Below are 24,692 nucleotides of genomic sequence, written 5' to 3'. Positions count from 1 at the left end.
GGATGTTACAGATCAAATGGAGATTAATTGGTCGATCGATATGAAACGGAAATCGAGGTAATACACTACTACCTTTTCATGCTTTATGGAACATGTTGGCATTGGTGAATGCATGAATAAAAATGTTTGGTCATATGGGTAGTTAAATAATTCCTACTATCTGAATGTGGTAAAAAGTCGGTAACTGAATAAAATTCTGATGTCATGTACAAGAAATTAGAAGTTTGATAAGGAATAATTTCGAGTTCAGAGTTTATTCAGAAAAACAATAAACCATAGGATCTCTAAATTCTATTTATCATTGTTAAGAGTTCTAATACTGAAATTACTTGGTTAAGAAATTATGAAAATGTCATTGAGAGATAAAAATAGTCCGAGTTGACCCTAAATGAGAAAGTACCATGAGAATTCGTACCTAACCCGATAAATTACTGATTTAATTGTTAAGATCCTACTTTGGTAGAGAAAATTCTTGATAATTCGTTTGTAACATTTGAGAAGACAATTGACCCAAAAATCTTCGAGTTATGAGTAAATATCTGAAGAATAATTTATCGAGGGTGCTCTTTTGTCAGAATCGTTCGAAATGACTGAAATAGATTATAAGTTTGAATTAAATAAGATCAGACAAAAGGAAAGGACTGAAATATCATGGATCTGTAAAATGATCAAAATACCCTTGGAATGCAAATGACCCAAAAATATCACCAAGCCCAAGAATGATTGAATACCTTGGAAGGGCAATGAATTGATAGGTTGAAAAGTATCAATTCTGGGAATTGTTCAAGTCGAGTTGTTCGATAATCCGATCAATCGTCATAGATGGTAAATGTCCTGAATCTCTGTTCTCCCTTATCAGCTCACTCTGGTCATATATGAAAAACAAGTAACTCATATGCAAGGATTTCTGAATACCCTTCTGATTACTTAGTTCCTTCGAAAAATGTCCGAATACTATATGATCATGATAAATCACATTCTGAATATTGATGATTCCATCAGCTAATGAACTCTTCTGGTAGTGATTCTAACTTCCGGCATTCTATCGGTATATTGAAGATCCGTGTTTCTCTGCCCGATAAGATTATCCAATATCTCCTAATCATATCTGAAACATCTAGTGTTCCCTGATCACATAAATATTTTCTCTAATTTGAGTTCTGATCTCTGGTCTGATTTTATATCTGTTTACTGAATGAAAATGTTTTATTTGGATACTTTGGGATCTGGTATGAAGACTCTGGCAGGTTCAGTCACTGTCGTTAATTCTTTTTATAGGTTTTGCACCGACTGGTAATTCCTTACGGACCTAAGGTGACCCTTGGGTAGACTCTGAGACCCCGGGAATCTTTCTTGGGTAGGCTCTCAGGCCCCAAGGTGCCCCTTAGGTTATGCATTTCTAGGGAGCTGCATGACGTTCTGTTGGAGGGACTACTATAGTTTTGAAAACATGTTTTAAAATGATATATACATTTTCATTGGTTTTGTGGGAACACACTAAACAACCTATTCTGATCTCTGAACCCAGTCATCTGAAATACTTCCCTCTAAACTGAAAGCTTACTATCTGTTACTACCTGAGATATCAGTGGGACTTCAACTCAGCCTAAAAATCTATAGATGTATGAACCAATAAGGAAACATATTTATTTGTTATCTGCATGTTCTTCACCATCATCTGAAAGTTCAGACTCTGTTACTCTCCATTCCAGGTTAAAAGAATTGTATCAGTGCAGCTATCAACATCAGTAAGGGAGTTTCTTCGGCGTTGCTGGCAGAATATGATACATGTGATTAGGGGCATGTAGGTTGTATTTTGTTTTGTATACGAGTCTGAAAAGTGTTTTTTTCTGAATACTGGTAAAGTTTACCTTTTTATTTATAAATGATTTTATGATTTTACATGTTTAATAAATTGTAAATTTTTCCGAGATTTTACGGTGGGTCGTTTCGGTGGCCCTAACGTGACACCCGAATCAGATCGGATCACCCGCATCGGTCTGGGGGTGTTACACTAAACAATTGCATTACTTTACTATATGAGATATATAGCATGTGCTATAAACTTTCAACCAAATATGGGAGCTAGCTTTGTGGTAGAAGCATGTTGTTCCCCATGTCAAAGCCTAGGTTTGATTTCCCTGAAAATGATTCTCTTCAATTTCTTAAAATTAGAAGAAGAAAAATCCCCCAATCAAATGCATTACCGTGTGATTGAGAATTTAATTTATTGATTTAACTTAAAATTAAAATCAAATCAATAAAATGTAATTTATGAGGATTAATGCACAATTATAACATATTTTAAAACCACATCACCTCCTTCATTAAATGTTAATGGTAGAACTTATTGACAATAAATAATAATTAAAAATTTAATTGATAAAATTAAAAAATCGATTATCAAAATAAAAATAAATTATAATTTAGAGGTCTAAATATAGGTTACCCTAATTATTTTCACGCGTAAACATGAAAAACAATAACAAATTGATGGGTATAGATTCGATTTGGTGGTGCGCGCTCAGTGTCAGCAACTGGATCGGAGAAGATATTTTAATTTACACTTGCTTAAGAAAGTACATAACTATTACAAACTATTATAACAATAATTTTGACAGCAATTACACAAAACACACAAATCATTAACAAAATTACATAAATGTAAACAACCTTAAAATCAATTATTAAAAACTTCTGTTGATTTCTGTCTCCATTAAATTATAAGGTCATACTCATTATGAGTAAAAAACCTCCTCCCCCCTTCCCTAAGCAGAAGTTATTAAAATAATAAATACACACAAATTGTGAATAGATAGTCATACAAAAAATTACACACAAATTAATTTATTAGTGATTAAAAGAAATATTGTTCTCCTTTAAGATCTGAATTCATGCAGTTATATCTGTAAAATATATTTGTTCTTGTTGATTAAAAAATTATAAACAAATTTATTCAATTATAAAATTATTACAAATTTTGTTATGCTTGTATAACTGTACAAAGTATTATTGGTTACACCTCTATCTTTGAATGTTTGCTTTAAAATGCGGATAGGTTTATTATTTTCATTAACTCTAATTTTATTATTCAGTTTCATTTAAAATAAATTTTATTTTAAAATAAACTTATTAAATACTAAATTTAATAAAATATTTTTTTTATAAAAAGGTATTTTAAATATTTAAATCCATTATCTATTATAGTGAATAAGATATAAATAACTAATTTCAATATTTTTTTATTTTTTACTTTTTGCTAATAAAGTAAAGACTGAAAGAAAACTAGCTAGACCCAAACCGGTATTTATGCAAAATATCCTGCATCTCCCTTGCCGACTATAAACTCAACAATTCCAATAGCCTTACCACGGCTCAAATTTAATAATAGATTTAAATGTTTTCGTACATTTTAATAATAAATTTGTAAAAATATTGATTTCAAAAATAAATAAATATTTATTATATTAAAGTCATTCATGTGATTTTATGTTAGGGAATTATAAAATTTTATGAGATGAAGATATATTATCAATAAAAAAAATAAAACTATTTAAATTATATTCATGTGTTTTTGTTATTATGCTGATCTTCCCTACTTTAGATTATCATATTGGATTTAGATACGTAATTTGTATCCATGAATAGTTTTCTCACGTCATTGGATTCTAATTTGTAATTTGTCGGTGATCTTTCAATAGCTTGATCTCCTTTTGTTGTTCGTTTAATGATGCAATCATATTTGTTCGTATCTACATTTTATTCGACTTTATTTATTTAGTTTTTTTAACATTTTCCTTGTATCTGGTTCTTGTGTGATCTGAAGTGGTTAATTTTTTGTGTTAATGATTATAGGAAATGTCATTATTATATGTTTAATTTACAATTGTAGTTGTAAACTTTTATTGTAATTTGAATATTTTTTACTTTTAATAAAACTAACAACTTCGGATTTTATCTTGTAAAAAATTAAAATTAACATATTATGTACACATGTTTTATTTATATTAATTTTCATTTCATGTTATATTTTATATATTTCTATTATAGCATATGTATATTTTTAATTATTGTTAATATTTTTTCATGATTCAATTTTATTCAAAATTTGTATAAATTTTCTTTAAAAATATTTTTAATAATTTAGAATGATTACAAGATAATATTATTTATACTATTTTTAATTATAACGATACATACAATATACAGACGTAACTATCGAACTCGAGACTTCAAGAAAATAACACTCACTTTAATCCTTAATAACACTTAATAATTCTTTTTTAAAACCTTCTAAAGCTCACTATTTTACTTTTTAACAACCCAAAACAAATTGTATGGAACTGCGAAGCAAAACGTCAGGTCCAAGGAGCAAGAGACGTCCCAACATTGTGTGCCTGCTCCTCTTTGCTATGTCACGCCTTTCATTTTTGTTCTTTTAAAATAAAAATAAATTTGGTGAGAAAACAAATTGAAAACTCTCTTTATATGGATAAGATATTTATTTATCCTCCCGATTTCGAAATTCTTACTTTAACTAATTTAAATTGATATACACTAGACAATTAATTTTGACGTGGGAGTCTTTTATCAAACATTTTTTGTATACATAAGATTTTAAACTTAAAATTTATTTAAATAATATTAAAATATTTACTACTTAAACTAAAACGTTAATTATATGAATAAGATATTAGTACCACCTAAACGCTTGTTAAACGTGATATTAGTTGTCAATAATATAAAAGGTAACAATTTTATATCCATTAAACAATATTTAATTTACTTGCTGTTTTGATTTGATAACATGATTAAGAGGAAGGAAGAATAAGGAAATTATTGGAAGAGAGAAATTTAAAAAAGTAATCTTAAACTGAAAAGTCGCTGCTGATGTGGTGGTCTACTCGCAAATTTGTCGCCATATATTTATGGATCCATACAAGAAAAATCAAATAAACCGTAAGTAGGCTAAAGGTGCTTCATTTCTCGAGCACCATCTTCTTAGTCATTCTGCTTCGTCTTAGTTTTAGATAACAAAGAGAAGAAAAATGATGTCCAACACCCTCCTTCGATCAACTATCAAAACCAAGGTACTAAGTTCTTCAACAGTCGCATACTTTTTTTTTTTTCTTTTTATGTCTACTGCTTTATCGACGTTTTGTTTTAAAGAAGCCAGATTTCATGTTTTATCTTACATGTTCGGATCATGACAAGATAACCCTTTTCTCTGCTTCTTCTGATTTGACAAAAGACTTGTAGAATCTCATGTTTGAAGTTTACTTTTGCCGAGAAATGTTTCTAGAAGGAACAAGATTTTTTTTTGTCTGATATCTATATTTTAGACATTTTGGAATTTAAAATTACAGTACTTTCTCTTTGTTTTGGATCCACTTAAACTGAAAAATGCTACGAAATATGATTGGATATATTCAGGAAATCATGGAGTGAAATCTTCAATGTTGATAAATGTTTTGCTGCTTACTGAATCTACCTCCTATTTTTCAAGATTTCAATTCCATTGGCGTAATTTTAGGCTCTGCTTGGCTTCTGAGAAAATACTGACCTGCACAAGTTAATTCTGGTTCACGTAGTCATTTTATACTCTAATCCCATGTTTCTGAATCAGTTATTACCTTCATGTCCTTTTTCTGAATCCATTAATGTGAAGTCCCTTCCTCTGATTACAATCATTGAAATTAGCTGGAACTGTTAACAAAGTGAGTTTATGTCTGATTTGAGTCAATGAAGATATAATCATATACCAAAATTTAGTGGAGCAGCACCACATGTTTTTTCTTCTTCTTTTGTATTGATTTCTCAACATATTATTCATTTTTGTTCTCCCTTCCCAATTACAGCTTGGTTCATACATAAAAAATGCTGCTGCATACAGAAATTCCATGGACCGCCCACTTAAGGGTGCATTGCTGGCAAGGTTATATAGTACTGAACCATCTTTGCAGAAAGAAGATTCTGATTTCAAGGATGTTACAGGGTATGCTTACTCGATATTCAAACCTTTGTTCATGTTCATCTCATATAGTTCTGTCCCTCCCCTGCCCGTGGTGTTTCTCATATGGTGGATACCCTTAATTTATGCATATAGAAACGAAATCTTGTGATATAACTTCATTATTATTTATATTTCAAGTAAATGCATTTAATGTCTGACAGTTTATATTTGAAGGTGCATACTATATTGATGCATATGGGGTATGTATATATGTATCCCCTTTATGTCAGGTTTAAGGGGCATGATATGCTGGCTCCATTTACCGCAGGGTGGCAGACCACTGACTTAAACCCCCTGTTATGAAAGGTCCGAGGTATGAGTCTAAGGTGTCTTTCTTTTACTTATTTAAAATTGAACTCACCTCAAGAAGTGGTTTTTCATCTTTTTCTGAAGCTCCTATTTGTTCTTGCTGTAATGACAATGTAAAATTAATCTTGCACAGGGAAGCTATGTTATGATGTCCATGGGAAAAGTATCTGGATTCTCTTGCTGGTTTATGGTGTACCGCGTTAGGTATTAATGTTAAATTAGTGCTAGGCCTTCTCTAAATGGCCACTGCGTCTTCCTGTTTACCATGCGTTTTTAATCAACAGAAGGAAATTAGCCTAAATGCTATGATTTTATAGGAGAAGAATTTCATAAAGTACCTTATGTTTACTTAATTTTGCAGGAGGAAATGAGCCCCGACTTGTTGAAGCTGCAGTTGCTCAATTGAATAAATTGCCATTTTACCATTCATTTGGAATCGTACTACAAAACCTTCACTGGTATTCATCAATGTTCTTAATCCCATGGTTTCAATCCATCCAATGCATGTTTTTTCTCTTAGAATCATTCTTTCTTATTAGGTTATTTTGTGTTCAGCATAATACATATTGTTCATATTGCATTTGTGTTTTTCCATTACAAACTAATTTAAAGAGAAAATATTGATCTTACAGGATCTTGCTAAGGATCTTCTTGAAACTTTTACGGCAAGCAAAATGGCAAAAGTCTTCTTTACAAACAGTGGATCTGAAGCAAACGATACTCAGGTTTCTTTATTATGTTATTAGTATTTTAAATTGTCTTTGCATGCATTCATATCAGTGATGGGCATATCTAGATGATTGGTGTAAACTGAAAAAGTGGTGAACTTGGTGCTTCCGGATGTTTGACTTTCTGCATTATTTATGTGTAGGTGAAGCTTGTTTGGTATTATAATAATGCGCTTGGACGACCAAATAAGAAGAAATTTATTGCCCGTGCAAAATCGTAAAATTCAACTACTCAATCTAAATTGTTCTTCGGTGCTTCTCTATGTGCTATTCTTGAAGACTTACCATTCTTTCTCTTTCTCTAAATATCTACAGATACCATGGTTCAACTTTGATATCAGCTGTCTTTCTGGGTAAAGTTTGCTTTATTTGTCAAATGTTTATACTTAGTTGCTTGAAATCGAGTTCTTAACAATTAGATTGTCATTACAGACTTCCGGCTTTACATCAAAAGTTTGACCTTCCAGCCCCATTCGTGTTGCACACTGACTGCCCTCATTATTGGCGCTATCATCTAGAAGGTTTTCACTTTTACAAATATTTTCTGACATATACTTTTGAACATTCAAAATGATAGTCATCTTTATTCACATCTCAGTGAGACGGAAGAGGGTTCAACCAGATTAGCCAACAATTTGGAGAATCTTATTCTTAAAGATGGTCCAGAGACGGTAATGTCAGCTAATATGCTTTAAACATGAAATGAGAATCCTTTTGCAAACTTGAAGGGGTTTGTTTGTATAGCTGACCTAGCAAGTTTGTTTATCTTAGATTGCTGCATTATCGCTGAGCCTGTGATGGGAGCTGGAGGTGTTATACCTCCTCCTGCTACTTATTTTGAGAAGGTGAGCATTTAATAGCTAATTATAGTTTGATGCGTACAAAAGCATTTATAAGTCACAGAATTTTTTTTCTTTCGTAAATTTTCTGCAGTTTTCACTGATGTAGTATTTCAAATATCATGCGGTACAAGCTGTTGTGAAAAAATACGACATACTTTTTATCGCAGATGAGGTACTCGGCTATCTCTGTGTCCATATTGATATTCCATCAATGTTTTTAGAAATCTTCCAGTTCTTTGTTCTTAAGCACTTTGTTTCTTGATTTAGGTTATTGTGCATTTGAAGGCTTGGGACAATGTTTGGGTGTGACAAGTACAATATTAAACCAGATCTTGTTTCACTAGCAAAGGTGAAGCTGTATAAATATTCAAGTATAAAATAGGTTTCAGCCGTGACATAATTCTCATCTTTTAGCATATTAATTCCGGTATTGTGTTCTGCAGGCCCTTTTCTTCGGCTTATATGCCCATCGGAGCAGTCATGGTGAGCCCTGAAGTTTCTGAAGTCATTTATCTCAAAGCAACAAACTTGGTATGAAATATTACTCATTAGATGTATGCATATTCATTTTCTCAGTTCCTCGTCTAATTTCCTCTTTCAGGTTCTTCTCTCATGGATTCACCTACTCCGGGCACCCTGTATCCTGTGCGGTCGCAATTGAAGCGCTCAAGCTTTACAAGTGTGTTTCTATCCTGCCTTGAAATAAAAAAAAATATAATTCTAAATGTCTAGACTGCAAACAGAAAATTTCTCTATAGCTGTTATTTCATGGAGCAGTTGAATTCCTCGCAGGGAGAGAAACATTGTTGAGAAAGTGAAGAGCATTTCACCAAGGTTTCAAGATGGTCTGAAATCCTTTTCCGACAGTCCTATCGTTGGAGAGGTGCGTTTCGCATTGAGGCATCCATTTTATGCAGTCAGTATTTAGTAAGAACGAGACATGAAATCATTACCTTATCTGATTCTGCAGATCAGAGGCACTGGCTTGATTCTTGGTACTGAGTTTACAGACAACAAGTCACCTAATGATCCGTTCCCTCCTGAATGGGGTAGGTTTCGCTTTCTACTTGCTATTTCTCTAATCATCTGTCCGCACAATAGGGACTTGAGTTGCTTGTTTTATATAAAGGCAATCAAGTGCGATAGCTTTTTATATTTTGTTACTTCTACCAACAACTTTTTGATGATTTCCTCCATAGGAGTTGGTGCATATTTCGGAGCACAATGCGAAGCAAGGGTTGCTAGTACGTGTTTCAGGGACAACATAATCTGTCTCCACCTTATAATTACTCCTCAAGAGGTCGATGAAGTAAGTTATCTTCTGAATCATCTATAAATTTTCGAGTATGTTCTAGCGATTCTCCTCCGGCATGATTTCACAAGATGGGTTTTCGGTCGTGTCACGTTTATCGTGATTGTAGCAAGTATGATGGTGAAGGGAGCAGAAACCAGAAAAACGATGATAATAACCAAAAACTCGCTATTCCTTTGTTTGACTTGGACTTGGTTGACATAGCTGTTGTTAAGCAGAGTGTAATATAATAATCATGGACTCCTTACTCTCTGCAGTTATAAGCAAATACGGGAATGCGTTGAAGGCTACGGAGGAGAAGGTGAAGGAACTCAAGTCCCAGCAGAAGAAACAGTGAACAGTCGATGATGGTGAAAATTAGAATGATGCTTCATGTGAAATGAAAGCTATTTCGATGAGTCATAAGTAAATAGAGGTCGTAGCTGTGGATTCTTATGATATTCATAAAGTCCATACTCATAACTGTATTGATGTTTGGTGCCTTAATAAAAGCTCATACTTTGTTTCTTGTTTTTCAACTGCATTTGGTTTGTTGTGATTAATTACTAAACCAGCGAAAAAGAAAAATGATAGAAGTATTCATGGGTCGGATAAATTTGATGTCAAGAGTTCAAGTCCATTTGAATATAGGGTAAATTTTGTGTTTGATATGTAGTCTAATTTTTTAACTTTTTTTTTTAAATTTTTATCTTTTAACAAATAAAAATTCATAAATTTTCAAAAAGAAAAATAATATCTTTAGATTTTCTTATTTTTCACAAAACATCTAAAAAATATTATAAAACTTTAATTCATAAAATCTAAACCCCTAAATCTTTAGTCCTTATCCCTAAATATCCAAATCACATCTATTTTTGTTAAAATTACCCATCACATCTATTTTTGTTAAAATTACCCATCACCTACGGCTTTAATGTAAATGATGCAGGTTTAACGACTACTAGTGATAAGGTGAACAAAACTTAATTCGACTTGAAAAAATAATTTTTTTAATTAAAATAGATTCGAAAAAATAACTCAAATTAACTTCGAGTTGTAATTTCATAAAATTTGATTCGCTTTGAAAAAATTTCAAGTTCAAGTCAAGTTATAAAATACAACTCGAATAACTCTAAATTTTAGTAATCGATTAATTAATTTTTAAGTTTGAGTCGAGAGACTCGACTCTATATGATATTAATAAATCACATATGAAAAAGATACGAATAAACATATATATGTATTGTACATTATTATAAAACCCGTTTAAATTAGAATCAAATAGTATCATAATATTATAAATATTTACAATTAAATTTAAACAGAAATCAAGTTTGGGATATAAAATAGGATAAAAATTTTTGATTCAATTCAACTCGAACCCTTACCCCTAATCAGTAGTGAAAAGGGGAGAAAGAGAAGGACGGTCATGTTGGTTTCATGATGGGTGCATGGTCGACGACGGTGAGAGGGAAAAACGTGGGTGAACGAAACAAGGGTGTGTTAACGACGAGGTCATTTACTTTGTTAAAAAAACAACTGTAAACACCTAAAACAATAATATGTATAATTAAAATACTTATTTTTCAATTAACTCTTTTATAAATTACGATGCTTGTACAGTGGCTTTGGTGGTGCTGGTGAAGATCTCTAGCTACGTACATGATTATGCCCAAAAAAAAAAAAAAGCATAGAACTATAGCTTACATATTATAAAGAAAAGAGGCATGGTTGAATTCCACAAGTGTAGAAAAGAAAGCAAAAGCAGAGGGTAGTCAAGTTTTGGACTTCTTCTCTGCTTTTCTTATTGCACGCCTTTTCCTAGAGCTTACGTAAGAATCGAATCCTCCATTTTCATTCTCTGAATCTTCCAAATCTCTAAATGATTTCTGCATATTTACCAGCAAAAGGCCATTATGCAAACAGAAAACATGCATTATGAAAGTGGTAAAGAATCAAAAAGAAGGAAAATAAAACCTCTCTTAGCTCAGAAAAGCTAACGACATAAAAGGTGAGAGCAGCAGCAGCTACGATTCCCAGCACTGGAAGGCCTAACTGCGACACCCCATCCATCTTCTCTCTTCTACCACTGCCTCCCGATAATGTTTTCTTCTTTAATTTCCTCAATTTATCTATGCCCTTCATGGGCCGGGCTGGGTCCAACTATAACTCAATCTCTTTTTATTATTTTATATAACTAAATGTGACTAATCAGATTAGATTTGAGTTATTTTGAGTCTAGATTATATTCAATTTAATTTTATACGAACCGGATTGGATCTGATTTAAATTTAATTCGAATGTATGATAAAGCGAGTTAGGTCAAATTAATTTTCAGATCAAGTCGGTTTAATTTATGTATGGCCTTCATGGCCCGGGTCCAACTATGATTCAATCTCCTTTTATTATTTTAATTACAGAACTAAATAGTACAAAATTTTTTAAAACAAATTTCTGAAATTTCACCGCATAATTGAAACTGAAAAACCAATGTATAATTTTTGGAAGTGTTAACCCAATGTTCAATTAAACACAGTTTTTTTAATATTTTGATGATTATAAAGTAATATTTATTTATAACTCTTAGTCATTAATAATGCATAATATTTATAAATACAATGTTAGAATTTGAGATGAAGAATAACATTTTCTTTTATTACTGAGATCATTCAATGAATTTTAACTAATTATTTTTTAATTAGGATAAATAATATAAATAATTAACTATTTATATTTAAAAAAATTTATTATTTAACTCAAATAAAATATTAAATGTTAACCAATAACTAATTGATCTAGTATGATAAAAAAATTAAATTCTTTAGACACCAAAAGTTAACTTAATATATAGTTTGGACACTTATTTTTGTATTAAGCCAAAATATAAACATGACACGTGTTATTTAACTTTTTTAAATGGTTGTTACTGTATTGGCATCTAAAAGTGTAACAGAAAGAACGTTTGGCACTTAAAAGTGTAATGGAGAAAACATTAGACATTTATTTTTAACGAAAATTTTTTTACACACTTGATGTTAACTTAGAGTATAATACTTATTTTTGCATCAAGCCTAAAATTTTTAACCTCGGTTTAAAAATCTTCAACTAGGAAAACATTTATATTGCGTTTGTTTTACTAAATTTTTTGTATAGGAAATGATTATTAATAAAATCGTTAAAGAATATGTTTTACACATAATCTTTCAAATATTTACAAATATTATATTTTAAAAATATATTTCCAATAAAACAAACGGAACTCTAATACGTACCTTTATCTTTTTCACCTTTCATGTTGATCGCTAGCTCTACATGTTGCTTTTAATTCATGACTTCGATAAGGAAAAGAAGGTGTTTTGATAATATTATTTACTAATTGGTTAAAATTTCACCATGTCCAGTAAAAATGTAGGGTATAGGAATAGAAAGAAGAGAAAAAACACCCTCCCTTGTTTTATTATTCATCAATACCTAATACAAGTTTAATATCATCGTTTGATTTACATAATTCATAAGTAATCCTACCCATATGAATGATGATAATCCATGTATAGGAAAATAATGATTAAACGAATTTGATTTCTCAGTAGTTGATTCCTGCTGCGTATTGTCTTGTTCTGTAGGGGTAGGGTCTTACAGGTTCACGGCGGGGAACCGGTTCTTCTTGTTTTTGCAACTGTAACTGCAACCATTTGTCTTGAAACAGATAAATGAAAACCATCAAACAGATCTGTGCAGTCAAATTATGGTCCAAAGTTTTGTGCTTGCCGATTGTCTTTTCATGCAAGGCTCCCAGTCCAGTGTAAATGTTGATTACACCTAAAATACACACCGCGGTTCCTACTAACCAATGTGTAAAAAACCATGCACTTCTTGCCTTGGATCCCCTGTACACAAAACACCATATTATATCTCAAGGTTTACCAGTGACTAAGTAATCAATTGGGCCCTGAGTCATATATATATATATTGGTTTACCTGAATGAACGTAGAGCGGCGGTCAAAGCTTGCACCCATATGATACCATATATAGCTACCCCTAGTCTTTGGTGATAATTGTTGAATGAGTTATTAAAGTTTTTGATGGACATGAGTGCTCCTGCTGTGACCATAAGTACAGAAAGTATCTGCAAAACATAAATTAACTGTTCAATACATGATATATGATAAGGCCACCACAATCATTGTACTGTATATTATTGTGAAACTAGGAAACATCTTATTTCTTTATTGTTATGATTATAGAAGTTAAAAGGGTTATCCAAACTAAGCTTGCCTGTGAAACTGCATGAACATAGAAAAGAACTTTCTGTCTTTTCCCACATTCTCTCTATTTGTTGACATTCGGATAGCAAGTATCCCAACAGGTACCAGAAACCCCATTGATGCCCAAAGGATGATTCCATGTACTGTAATCTCAAACATCACTTTGCGACTCACCTGTGTAAACACAACAACTAGAAATATTAAGAATAAAGCACCAGACATGGTGATTTCAGAGAGGATTAAACTCCATTAAAAGAAAGCCTATAAGTTAAGAGCATGAATATACAGTACTACCTTAAGAATGTTTTCTTCATTGTTTGTAGGGCTGCCAATGGATTCCAAATGTTGTTGAGATGAGCTGACAAATGGGACAACATTTATGATTATAAAAGCTATAGGCATGGTGGAAAAAGCAGTCTCCCGGCCGCAACTTGCATTATTTGTTTCAACTAGTGAAAGATGAAGGACAAAAGAACAAAGACTGGGAAACCCTCTCTTATGCTGACATTGAAGCTCTAAATTTCAAGTTTGTGAGCAGACAAATAGAGCGTAGGACAAGGGTGAAAAGTGTAGTCAATGTTGTAATGATGAGGGTGAAAAGTGTTGTCAATGTTGTAATGATAAGCTGACTTCAAAAGGAAAGGTGGGAATGGGAATAGATTGCAACTTCGAAATTCTACCATGTGGGGGTTCACTTCTAGAATATTATTCTTATAATCGGTCACGATTCGGATTAGATTACCATGAATGAATAACGTCACTATTACACCGACTGCAAAGTCGAGAAGATAACCATTGTGTCAAATCACGTGGGTTAAGGTTACTCTTTGTTCAGTATTTGTTGTTACCATAAATTCAAGGGAGCTGTTAGAAGATATGTGCATCATGAAATAAGGAAAACTGATAAGATTTGGATGGTTGCTTACAATTCCAAAAGCAAAGAGTAAGTTAGGTTTCGCATATGGTTACAGATTCATCATTGATAGTTTTTGCATAATGAAACCGTTTGAATTTGAGGTAAATGTTGGGTTGTTTTAGATTGTGACCCTCTTCATTCATTAGTATTTGAACATGTATTAGTTCTATTTTAATCTTGGTTATAACTAAGGTCTTCCCATTTTGAAGTAGGCATTGGTGGATTAATTAGAGGTAAACAAAAGCATTAGCATTACGTCTATTTTTATAATTAAATTTGAATAAATATATCTTTAATTCATTTAAATTATATTTAGACCAGGTCGAACAAGAATTACTATTGATAATCTTAACACTAATACTATGTCTGGTTAATACTATATCTTCCACCCGATAGTGTTAATGTTAATGCAAGATTATCAACAACAAAAATGTTCAAAATGAAACATTCTCGTTAACTAAGAAATATGGAATAATGATCTTATCCATATATTCTCAAAGTATTACTATTGATAATTTTACATTAACACTATCAGGCAATATTATAAAACTAAATAAGATAATATTGTTCTAAAATCTTATATTATGAAAGACAATATGATATTTGGTTAATGGTTGTTGCATGAATTGGGGACAATTAAAAGGTGATCTACATTATTAAGATCAACATTTCACTCAAGGTTCTAATTAATTTGGACTCACAGATAACATGAGCAATCATAAATATTTTTCTAGCATTTGTTGGCATCTTACACCTTAGCTACCATCGTCTTTCCAACCCATAATCATGAATTTGAAAGAAAATTCTATTGCACTTTTAAGTGGATACCAATTGAAATTCTAAAACATGTCATTGAAAGCAAATAAAGATAACACTTGAACTTGATTCTAAAAATGAGGAGATATCCTTCTATTGATTAACTTTGCAAGACACGGTTAAATTATTAAAAATAATTATAATATAAAAACATTAACATGGCATAAATATATAAATATATCAAATTTTATCTATTTGACAATATATATCAAAATTTATAATATAAATAAATAATATTTATAACATAAAATATATCTCTAATATGAATTTTTAATCAAGTGCATTGTCGTTTCTTTCATTTGATTGGAAGTCTGTATCTACATCATTTTTTTTTCTAAAAAGGAATTTCTTATTTTCATCAATTGAATCATTATAGTTTATAAAGAAAATTAATACTATCCCGACAAATGAGTTGATGGGTTGTCTTGTTAGATTCATTAGTGAGTTGAACTAATTAGAGATTTAACCCCTTCAATTATGAATTAATTCTACCTGGTTAACGTTTAGAAGTCAATGACCTAATGATGACTTGTAATAAGGAAAGAGAGCTTTCATTAAACTTTGAATTTAATTCAAATTTGTAAACATAACATACATGTTATCACAAATGACTTCACATTTGATTTTTTTCAACTTTTTTTAAATAATACCTAAATAAAAATAAAATTTGAAGTTAAATAGTTTGAATTTAAAACAATTAACATAATTTTTTTTATATAAAATTTATTGAGCTCAAATTTTATCTGATTTTATATAGATGATTTTTTTATATAAAAAAATTAGTGTTGATGAAATGGACATGTTTCCCTTGATATTTTCAAGTACGAGTTAAAATCCGCTTCAGATCAAAGTCATACCATCCCACCTTGATAAATTTACCAAATGATAAAAATGAGGATGGAAGGTGTAAAAATCGAATCCGAATTGAGGCTTGCAAAAAAACCATCCCACTCTATCCTTTTTGTATCTAACCTTGAATTAGCCCTAACCCTTGCACATGGCCTTGCTACCACAACGTTTTTTTCTTTTCTTTTTTTTACTACATAATTAGTTCATCATAATATAAAAAACCATCCCACACTATCCTGTTTGATTTTGTTGGATTCTCCAATAGAATGGACGCATCAAGAGCTAAAGTTAGATTAAATGGTTTTTTGGGATGGAAACTCTGGGGGATCTTATTACTGGAGAAAGGTCAAGAATCCCCAGAGATGAACTTACTAAGGCAGTCAAAGAAACACAAGTGATCTGAACTATGGGGAGTAATGAAAAGGAAAATATTAATAATAAAAAAACATGCCCATGTAGATGAAGCATCCAAAACTGAAAATAGTGTACGTGGGACTATTTATGAGGACATATTGCATTTGCTGGAAATGAATTGACGTTTGTCGAAATGGTTTTTTTTCGAGGGAAAAAAAGGGTCTGGTTTCGAAATAATTTTTGATGACCGGTTAATGATAAAATGTGGTTAGAAGAGTCACCACCAATCTTTGATTAGAGTGTGATTGAGCACCCAAAAACATATGTCATTTTAATAAAATATTAATTTTAATTAAAACAACAAACTTGCGATTTGCGTTACCAAAATTCAAGTTCGGGAGTTGGTTACGTGTGGGGAAGGATTAGCACACCCCATAGCGCCCTAAATTGGTACCTAGTCGATTAATTAATTGTCTTTGCAATGAAATTTACAAGTTCGAGTATAATTTAATTTAAGATCCCCTAAAAATAATATTCTTTGAAATTTTGGACGAAACATAATGATATCTAGTTATTCCTATCGAGAAGAATCGATCTCTCATACCTTGAAGCAATCGATTCTTACTCCAATCGAAAATAAAGAAATATTAAAATTACATTCTAAAGTTCACTATTAATTCAAAATAACAACACCCAAATAATTTTTAAAAGAGAAATCGATAATAGCTAATTATTTACAGTCGATAATAAATGACCTTTCATGTCTTAAATCATTCATTACTCCAACTGAAATAGAAAGATATTAATATTCTAAATATCAATTCGAGTATTATTATTTCGAAAAACCCCAACGGAAAACACATGCAAAAATAAAGCAAATAAAATCATATAAAGCAAGTAAAATTAATTATTTATTTTACTGATATTTAATGAGAATAAGGATGTTCAATTATTTAAATATATTGAGACGAGACCTTAGATTCGATCTAACATTCTTTTATCGATGAATTTAATTAAAAGAACATGATCTTTTTCCCAATCCCCCAATTTCAAAATGAATTCGATTTGGTTCGTGTCACTAAATGGGATATACGTTCATTTTAAAATCATCGAAAGTAACTTTCTTATACGTTAAGACAGTCACTTTACTACAATATTAAAATGAACGAATATTACCCTTAATCAATTTATTTTGAATCGAGTCAAGTGACTCTTATGAGGGTAACATGCAAAAATAATTAAGGACTAAAATGGACTACCATGCAAGCAACATGCAAACAATTAAAATAAAATAAAAATAGGATTAAAACATAAACAATAAAACCAACATGTCAAAATTAAAATAAAATAAAATATAAAAGTGACTAAAATGAGCATTTTTAATATTGAGTGCTAAATTACAAAAATATGAAAAATAAATAAAACGTGGGGCTAAATTAAAATAAATTAAAATTGCATGACCAAATCAAAAATAAATAAATAAATAAACATATTCGGGTTCGAAATACAAACATGCAGAAACTACAAGGGTTATTTCCTAAATATTACATTTTTTTCTAGCCTAAAATATACATTCGAAATAAAAAGGGGAAATTACTCAATCATTCCCTAAGCATTTTAAAAAAATTATAAAGCCACTACACATGACCAAAATTCAAAACACACATAAATATACAAGGACCAAACAACAAATAACCCTAAAAATATATAACATACATAAAAATGGGTAAATCACAAAAATAGTCCCTACATGTGACTAACATGCAAAAACACGCATAAAGTAGGAGACTAATCAGTAATTAAACAAAAAATATATAACATGCATAAGAAATGGGTAAATTATAAAATCGGTCTCTATAGGTGACCATTTTGCAAAAAATGCATAACTTAAGGGGACCTAAGTGCAATTTCCCCTAAAGTTTTCAATAAATACAACTGTTTTTCCTTTTTTTAATTTTTCTCTTTTTTTAAAAATTTAGAGAGAGAAGCTCTCCATTTTCTCTAGAAATCGGCCCGTCGCCGACCGTTTAGCTCTCGTCGGTCGTCGCGCCGTCACCGTTTTCGGTGGCTGTTGGCCACCAAATTTCACAGGCTTGCTCATCTCGACGCAGTGGTCACAAATTTGGGCTTGGTTTTGCGAAAAACGGCCCTCAATGCAACGAAATAAGCTGAGAACCTCTCGGCTTCCACCTCCCGGATCTCCATCGTCTGCCGTTGGATCAGGCCCAAATCAAAGTATGTTGGTCCCCTCGTTCGTGCGGTCCTCCTCACCATTCTGATCCGATGATGGAGGCTCAGAACGCTGGTGAAGCCTCCAGATGAATGTAAGCTTTTCTATATCTTTTTTTTCTATTATCCTTATCTTCGAAAGCTTAAAAAACCAAAAAATACCTTCAAACTTTCAACTTTTTTTCTTGTTTTTATTGTTTTTTTAGAAACTAAAAAAGGAACCCCAAGAGGAGCCCCTTTTTATAATGATTTGGGGTTTTATAACCCCCGATTTACATATATCTTGTCTATGTTTTTGCTATGAAATCATTACAAAAGAAATCTTTACCTGTGGATTTGTATTTTAGCTTGTTTGTTGATTTGTTTCTAATATGGCAGGGCATGGTGAGTTGATGGAGGCGTGGAATGTGACAGAGGCATCAGATGGAAGGGTACTGGCAGCTGCAATGGGTGGCCAACCGGGATGAAGAACAGGGCTAGGGTTTGGAAAACCTAACTTGTTGGGTCATGGGCCAGATTGTAAATGCTTTTTTTGTTTGGCCCGATTGGGTCAGTTATAATTTGGGGCCCAATTTTAGGCTGGTTGTAATTGGCCTACATTAAAAATAATTATTATTAATAATAATAATGGTCCAGACGAAAATGGGTGTCAAAAACCTTAGTAGGCTGGACTAATTGTTTTATAAAAGTTTGGGAGATTGCTGATAAATTGGAGGAAATAAGGTTGGATAGTTTTTGTGTGAACTGCATAGGTAGGGTGCTCCTTGTCTATTTTGTTGGTAATAATACTGCAAAACAAGGCGTTAATATTAATAGTATAATTTGTTAGAACCAAACCATAATAATAATAAATAATCAGGATCTAATCATGTCAAGCCATTAAGAATAAAATAAACTAGATTTGCGGAAGTGTTCCTCAATCCAATGTTGGAGATTATCTAGAAAGTTGAGATCTTGACAATTGTATTGGTTGTGATCTTCCAAGAAGATAAAATTCTCTTGAGTATAAACTCTCTAACGGAGATAAGAGAAAATACGAGATGAACTATTTCTTGGGGACAATAACCCCTTTATATAAATGATTTAAGAATAAGTTATTGTTTGTACTTATAACTCTGCCCCTCATCGAATTATAAATACAACTTTAATAATATCTACACTTTTATTTCCATGACACTTCTAATGCCTTATGACTTAATAACATAATTGCTCACTTAATTTATGTCATATTTTATGATAACAATACATGTACTCACTCATAATTATGGATTTTAATCCAACAATCTCCCACTTGCGCAACATATGTTTCCTGATAAATGTATAACCTTATGAGCTCAAAATTTGTTAGCATACAATTGGTATTCTATAACAAATCTCGTCCATCAGCTATATTCATATAGGATCAAAGTGGCATTTGCCATATCAATCATGATTAGATCCATCAATGGTCATGTATACAAACACAGTCAAAAGACATAGATCAATCATAGAGCGTAACATGGAAATTACATGCAAAGTAAATCGTACATGTTTATTTCCAACTGATCCTCTTTAGTGAGATCAAATTTTACCAAAACAAAACAGACTTTATTTTTGCAGAAAATAACCTTAAAATAAATATTCTTAAACTGAAGTAACTGAAATTGTGTTTATAACCAATGAGTGTTTAAATTAGAGACTGTAACACCCCCAACCCATACCCGACCCGGATATGAGTCAGAGATACTACATTGACTTTAAAACACAACTCTTAATAAATAATAGTAAAATATTTGTACTTGTATTAAGAAAATACAATAATATACATACTGTAATATAAGTTTACAAAATATTCAGAGCATACACAACTTAACCCTTTAATTACATGCCAACTGCCATTTACATAACAAAATGACCTACTGATTAAGTTGCTTCTGATCTGATGGTTGCAGGAGTAATACTGTCAAGCTGTTACACCTGTCTCGTCTAATTCCTCGGATCCTACGTGTGAAACACTCACACGCTAAGTCATCGACTTAGTGAGGCAATAATAATAAGGCAATGTAATGTAATGAAAATGTCAGGATCATATGAGATGAGATGCAAACATGTACTTAATCAATATAGTATACTTCATCAATATCCATACCTGTAAGCGTATGACTGTAACATTCATTATTCTGTATTATAAGTTTATTGGCCCATGATAGCATCTTGAGAACCTAAGGTATTTGAGTAATGTGAGGTTGTGCACTATGCTGTCACCACAGCTCGTATAAATGCACCGAAGTGCCCGTAGAATTGCACCGAAGTGCCCGTAGAATTGCACCGAAGTGCCCGTAGAATTATGTCCATAAGGACCACGTAGAATTCCTTAAGAATCATATACATATACTATGGATCAAGTATGTGTCTTTCAAGACTTCACACAGGTTCCAAAGGATATACATATGTCCTAAAGAACCGAGTATACCCTCTACCCTTGGCATGCCAACTATACCTATAGTTCTCATCTACATAACATGGGCTTATACATTTCCCGTAGTTCATATCGCGTAGACATAGTATTTCCATACCTTTAACACATAGGCATATCATTTACATACCTTTATCACATAGTTCATATAACTTTTTCTGCATTTTCATGTCATGTAATACATAATATGAATTCATGTCATGTAATACATTTAATACAAATTCATGTCATGTATCATAATATGGAATGTAATCATATGTCAAAATATGGAATCTAGACTTATCACAAGTCTAGAACTGAATACTACTATATTCATGCTATGCATATGCACTCACCTATACTTCTTTGCCTTTTCCTCGATCGATCCTACTTGTAGATTGTTCCCGAACTCGAGTAGGCTCGGTATCTACATAAACATAATTTTTAAGATGATCATCAGACGTCTATGTCTTGAAATTAAGCTTTAATAGCTTACTAATTTAAAGAATTTATAGCTTAGTCTTGCTTTCTTTTCTTTCTTCTTCTTTTTCTCATGGGGGAATCGGTTCCCCCCCTGGGGGTATCGATTCCCCTCAAGCAATCTGGAATTTCATATACGATGAGGGGGTATCGGTTCCCCCCTGGGGGTACCGATTCCCCTCTAGCATTCTGGAAATTCATTTCGTTGAGGGGGTATCGGTTCCCCTTGAATGGGTACCGATTCCCCTAACCCAGAAATCCTAATTTGAGCTCGGAAATCATCCCATTTCAGCTCAAACTTACATATTTCAATCCCTTTACTACTCTTAGCTCTCATACACTTACTTAAACTAATTATTATCCATTAAATACCTCTAAAACTTAGAAATCTAATTCTCCATATAGCATTTAAGAATCCAACCCAAATTCCAATATGTTCTAATTTGAATTCTAACCCCTCATACTTCTTAATTAGCTTCTTGACAAGTCAAAAATCTTATTCAAACTTCAAAAACTCATTCCTATCAAATTTCATCTAAAATTCATTTTCCAAATCTATCTCTAAAACACTTATCTTGTTGTTTTAATGTCATATAAGCTTTCCTTTAGCTTATATAACATCCAAGCTTTCATTTCCAATCTTAACAATCAAAGAAACTACCAAGTTCAGTTTCTCACCTTTAATGCAAGCCCACGTTTGGAGAAGGAAGAGAAGAAATAAGAAAGAAGGAATGAGAGTATTCTGGAACCTAATACTCCACGTGGGTTCTCATATATCCCCATAACATATTTTTTTAATTAAAATTTCCTTCCAAATGACCATTTGGTCCTTACCTCCATCTCATATTACTAACCATACTTTTTAAACTATATAATTATTCTACTTTAATCACCAAATGTTGAAACTTTGCAAATTAATCACTCACCCGACATGGAGGATGTTACAAATCTCTCCCCCTTAAGAAAATTCGTCCTCGAATTTTCATTGCACGAACAAATGAGGGTATTGATGTCGCATATCCTCTTCACGCTCCCACGTTGCTTCTTCTACTCTGTGATTTCTCCACAACACTTTGACCAAAGGAATGGTCTTGTTCCTCAATTGCTTAACTTAATGTGCTAAAATTTGAATCGGTTCTTCCTCATAAGTCAAGTCAGGACGAACCTCAATCTCTTCTGGTGTCACGATATGAGAAGGGTCAGATCTATATCTACGAAGCATTGAAACGTGAAAGACATCATGTATCTTTTCCATCTCAGGTGGTAAAGCTAGCTGATATGCTACCAGTCCTACTCTCTTTACAATCTCATATGATCCAATAAACCGAGGACTCAATTTTCCTTTTCGACCAAATCTCAACACTTTCTTCCATGGAGACACTTTTAAAAACACTTTATCTCCAACTTGAAATTCAATTTCTTTCCTTTTAAGATCAGAATAGGACTTTTGCCGATCAGAGGCCACTTTGAGGTTATGCTGAATTTCTCGAACTTTCTGTTCTACATCTTGAATTAAATCCGGACCAAGAACACTTCGGTCTTTGAGTTCATACCAATTTAATGGAGTACGACATTTTCTTCCATATAATGCTTCATATGGGGCCATCTTATACTAGACTGAACTATTGTTGTAAGCGAACTCTGCCAGTGGTAAATACTTTTCCCATGATCCTTTAAATTCCATTACGCATGCTCTCAACATATCTTCCAATATCTGAATAGTTCTCTCTGATTGCCCATCAGTCTGAGGATGAAAAGCCGTACTAAAGTTTAAACGAGTCCCCAACGCTCCATGCAAAGATTTCCAGAATCTAGAAGTGAATCGAGGGTCCCGATCAGAGACTATGGAAACAGGTACTCCATGCAATCTAATAACTTCTCTAATATACAGCTCTGCATACTTCTCCATAGAGAAATCCGTTCTAACAGGGAGAAAATGCGCTGACTTAGTTAATCGATCAACAATTACCCAGATTGATTCTCTTTTGTTCGGGGTCAAGGGTAACCCCGAAACAAAATCCATCGTAACATTTTCCCATTTCCATTGAGGAATGAAAAGCGGTTGCAATAATCCTGATGGAACTTGATGCTCGACTTTGACTTGTTGACATATCAAACACTTAGACACAAATTCTGTGATGCTTCGCTTCATCCCTGACCACCAAAATCGATCCTTCAAATCCATATACATCTTGGTTCCACCCGGGTGCATCGTTAACGGACTGCAATGAGCCTCTGTTAATATTTCTTTCTTCAAGTCGTCATTGTCGGGTATTACAATTCTTCCTTTACAATATAGATTTCCATCTGACTTAATCTCAAAGTCTTTAATCTCTTTGTTCTTTACTTGCTCAATTCTTTTCAAACATTTCATCTTTACCTTGCAATTCTCCTATTCGTTCCAACCATGCTAGTTTAAGGGTTAATTCCGCACAAAGACCACCGTCTCCCGTTAAAGATAATCTTGCATCCATAGCTCGTAAAGCTGCAAACGTCTTTCTACTCAGAGCATCTGCTACCACATTAGCCTTTCCGGGATGATAGTCAATTCACATCATAATCCTTTAAGAACTCTACCCATCTACGTTGCCTCAAATTCAATTCTTTTTAAGTCATCAGGTACTTCAGGCTCTTATGATCCGTATATAAGTAGCAACGTTCCCCATAAAGATAATGACGCCAAATCCTGAGAGCGAATACTACAGCAGCCATTTCTAAATCATGAGTGGGGTAATTCCTTTCATGTGGTTTCAACTGTCTCGATGCGTACGCTACCACTTTTCCTTCTTGCATTAATACACACCCCAACCCGTTATGGGATGCGTCACTGTATACTACAAAATTCTTGCCAGATTCCGGTTGAACCAATATCGGAGTTTCCGTCAGAATTCTCTTTAAAGCTTCGAAACTTTCTTGACATTCAGAAGTCCAAACAAATGGTACGTTCTTTCTCATTAGCTTTGTTAGAGGCAGCACAATCATCGAAAAATTCTTAACGAATCTTCGATAGTAACCGGCAAGTCCCAGAAAACTCCGAACTTCAGACACATTCTTAGGAACTTCCCATTCCATTATAGCTTTAACTTTCTAAGGGTCTACTCTAATCCCAATTGCCGAGATCACATGCCCCAGGAAAATTACTTCCTTTAACCAGAACTCACATTT

The 24,692-nt window shown here is 32.5% G+C and overlaps 1 protein-coding gene and 2 pseudogenes across 1 annotated transcript; 1 reads left to right on the top strand and 2 right to left on the bottom strand.

Annotated features, from left to right (window-relative positions):
- Positions 1 to 5,051: 5,051 nt before the first annotated feature.
- LOC120196861 lies at positions 5,052 to 9,722 on the top strand (annotated as a pseudogene).
- A 1,024-nt stretch (positions 9,723 to 10,746) lies between these two features.
- On the bottom strand, positions 10,747 to 11,321 carry LOC120196440. Its single transcript, XM_039198246.1, has 2 exons — positions 11,161 to 11,321; positions 10,747 to 11,072 (listed from the first exon to the last, which is right to left on the bottom strand). Exons 1-2 carry the CDS (start codon positions 11,254 to 11,256, stop codon positions 10,959 to 10,961), a joined length of 210 nt encoding a protein of 69 aa, XP_039054177.1. The 5' UTR covers positions 11,257 to 11,321; the 3' UTR covers positions 10,747 to 10,958.
- Positions 11,322 to 12,766: 1,445 nt separating this feature from the next.
- On the bottom strand, positions 12,767 to 13,851 carry LOC120196860 (annotated as a pseudogene).
- Between the last annotated feature and the right edge of the window lie 10,841 nt (positions 13,852 to 24,692).

The sequence above is a fragment of the Hibiscus syriacus genome, unplaced genomic scaffold (genome assembly GCF_006381635.1).
Source record: "Hibiscus syriacus cultivar Baekdansim isolate YM2019G1 unplaced genomic scaffold, ASM638163v2 tig00117034_pilon, whole genome shotgun sequence".
Taxonomy (NCBI): Eukaryota; Viridiplantae; Streptophyta; class Magnoliopsida; order Malvales; family Malvaceae; genus Hibiscus; species Hibiscus syriacus.
Note: the sequence above shows the minus strand (reverse complement) of the source record. Positions and strands in the feature narration are given on the sequence as shown.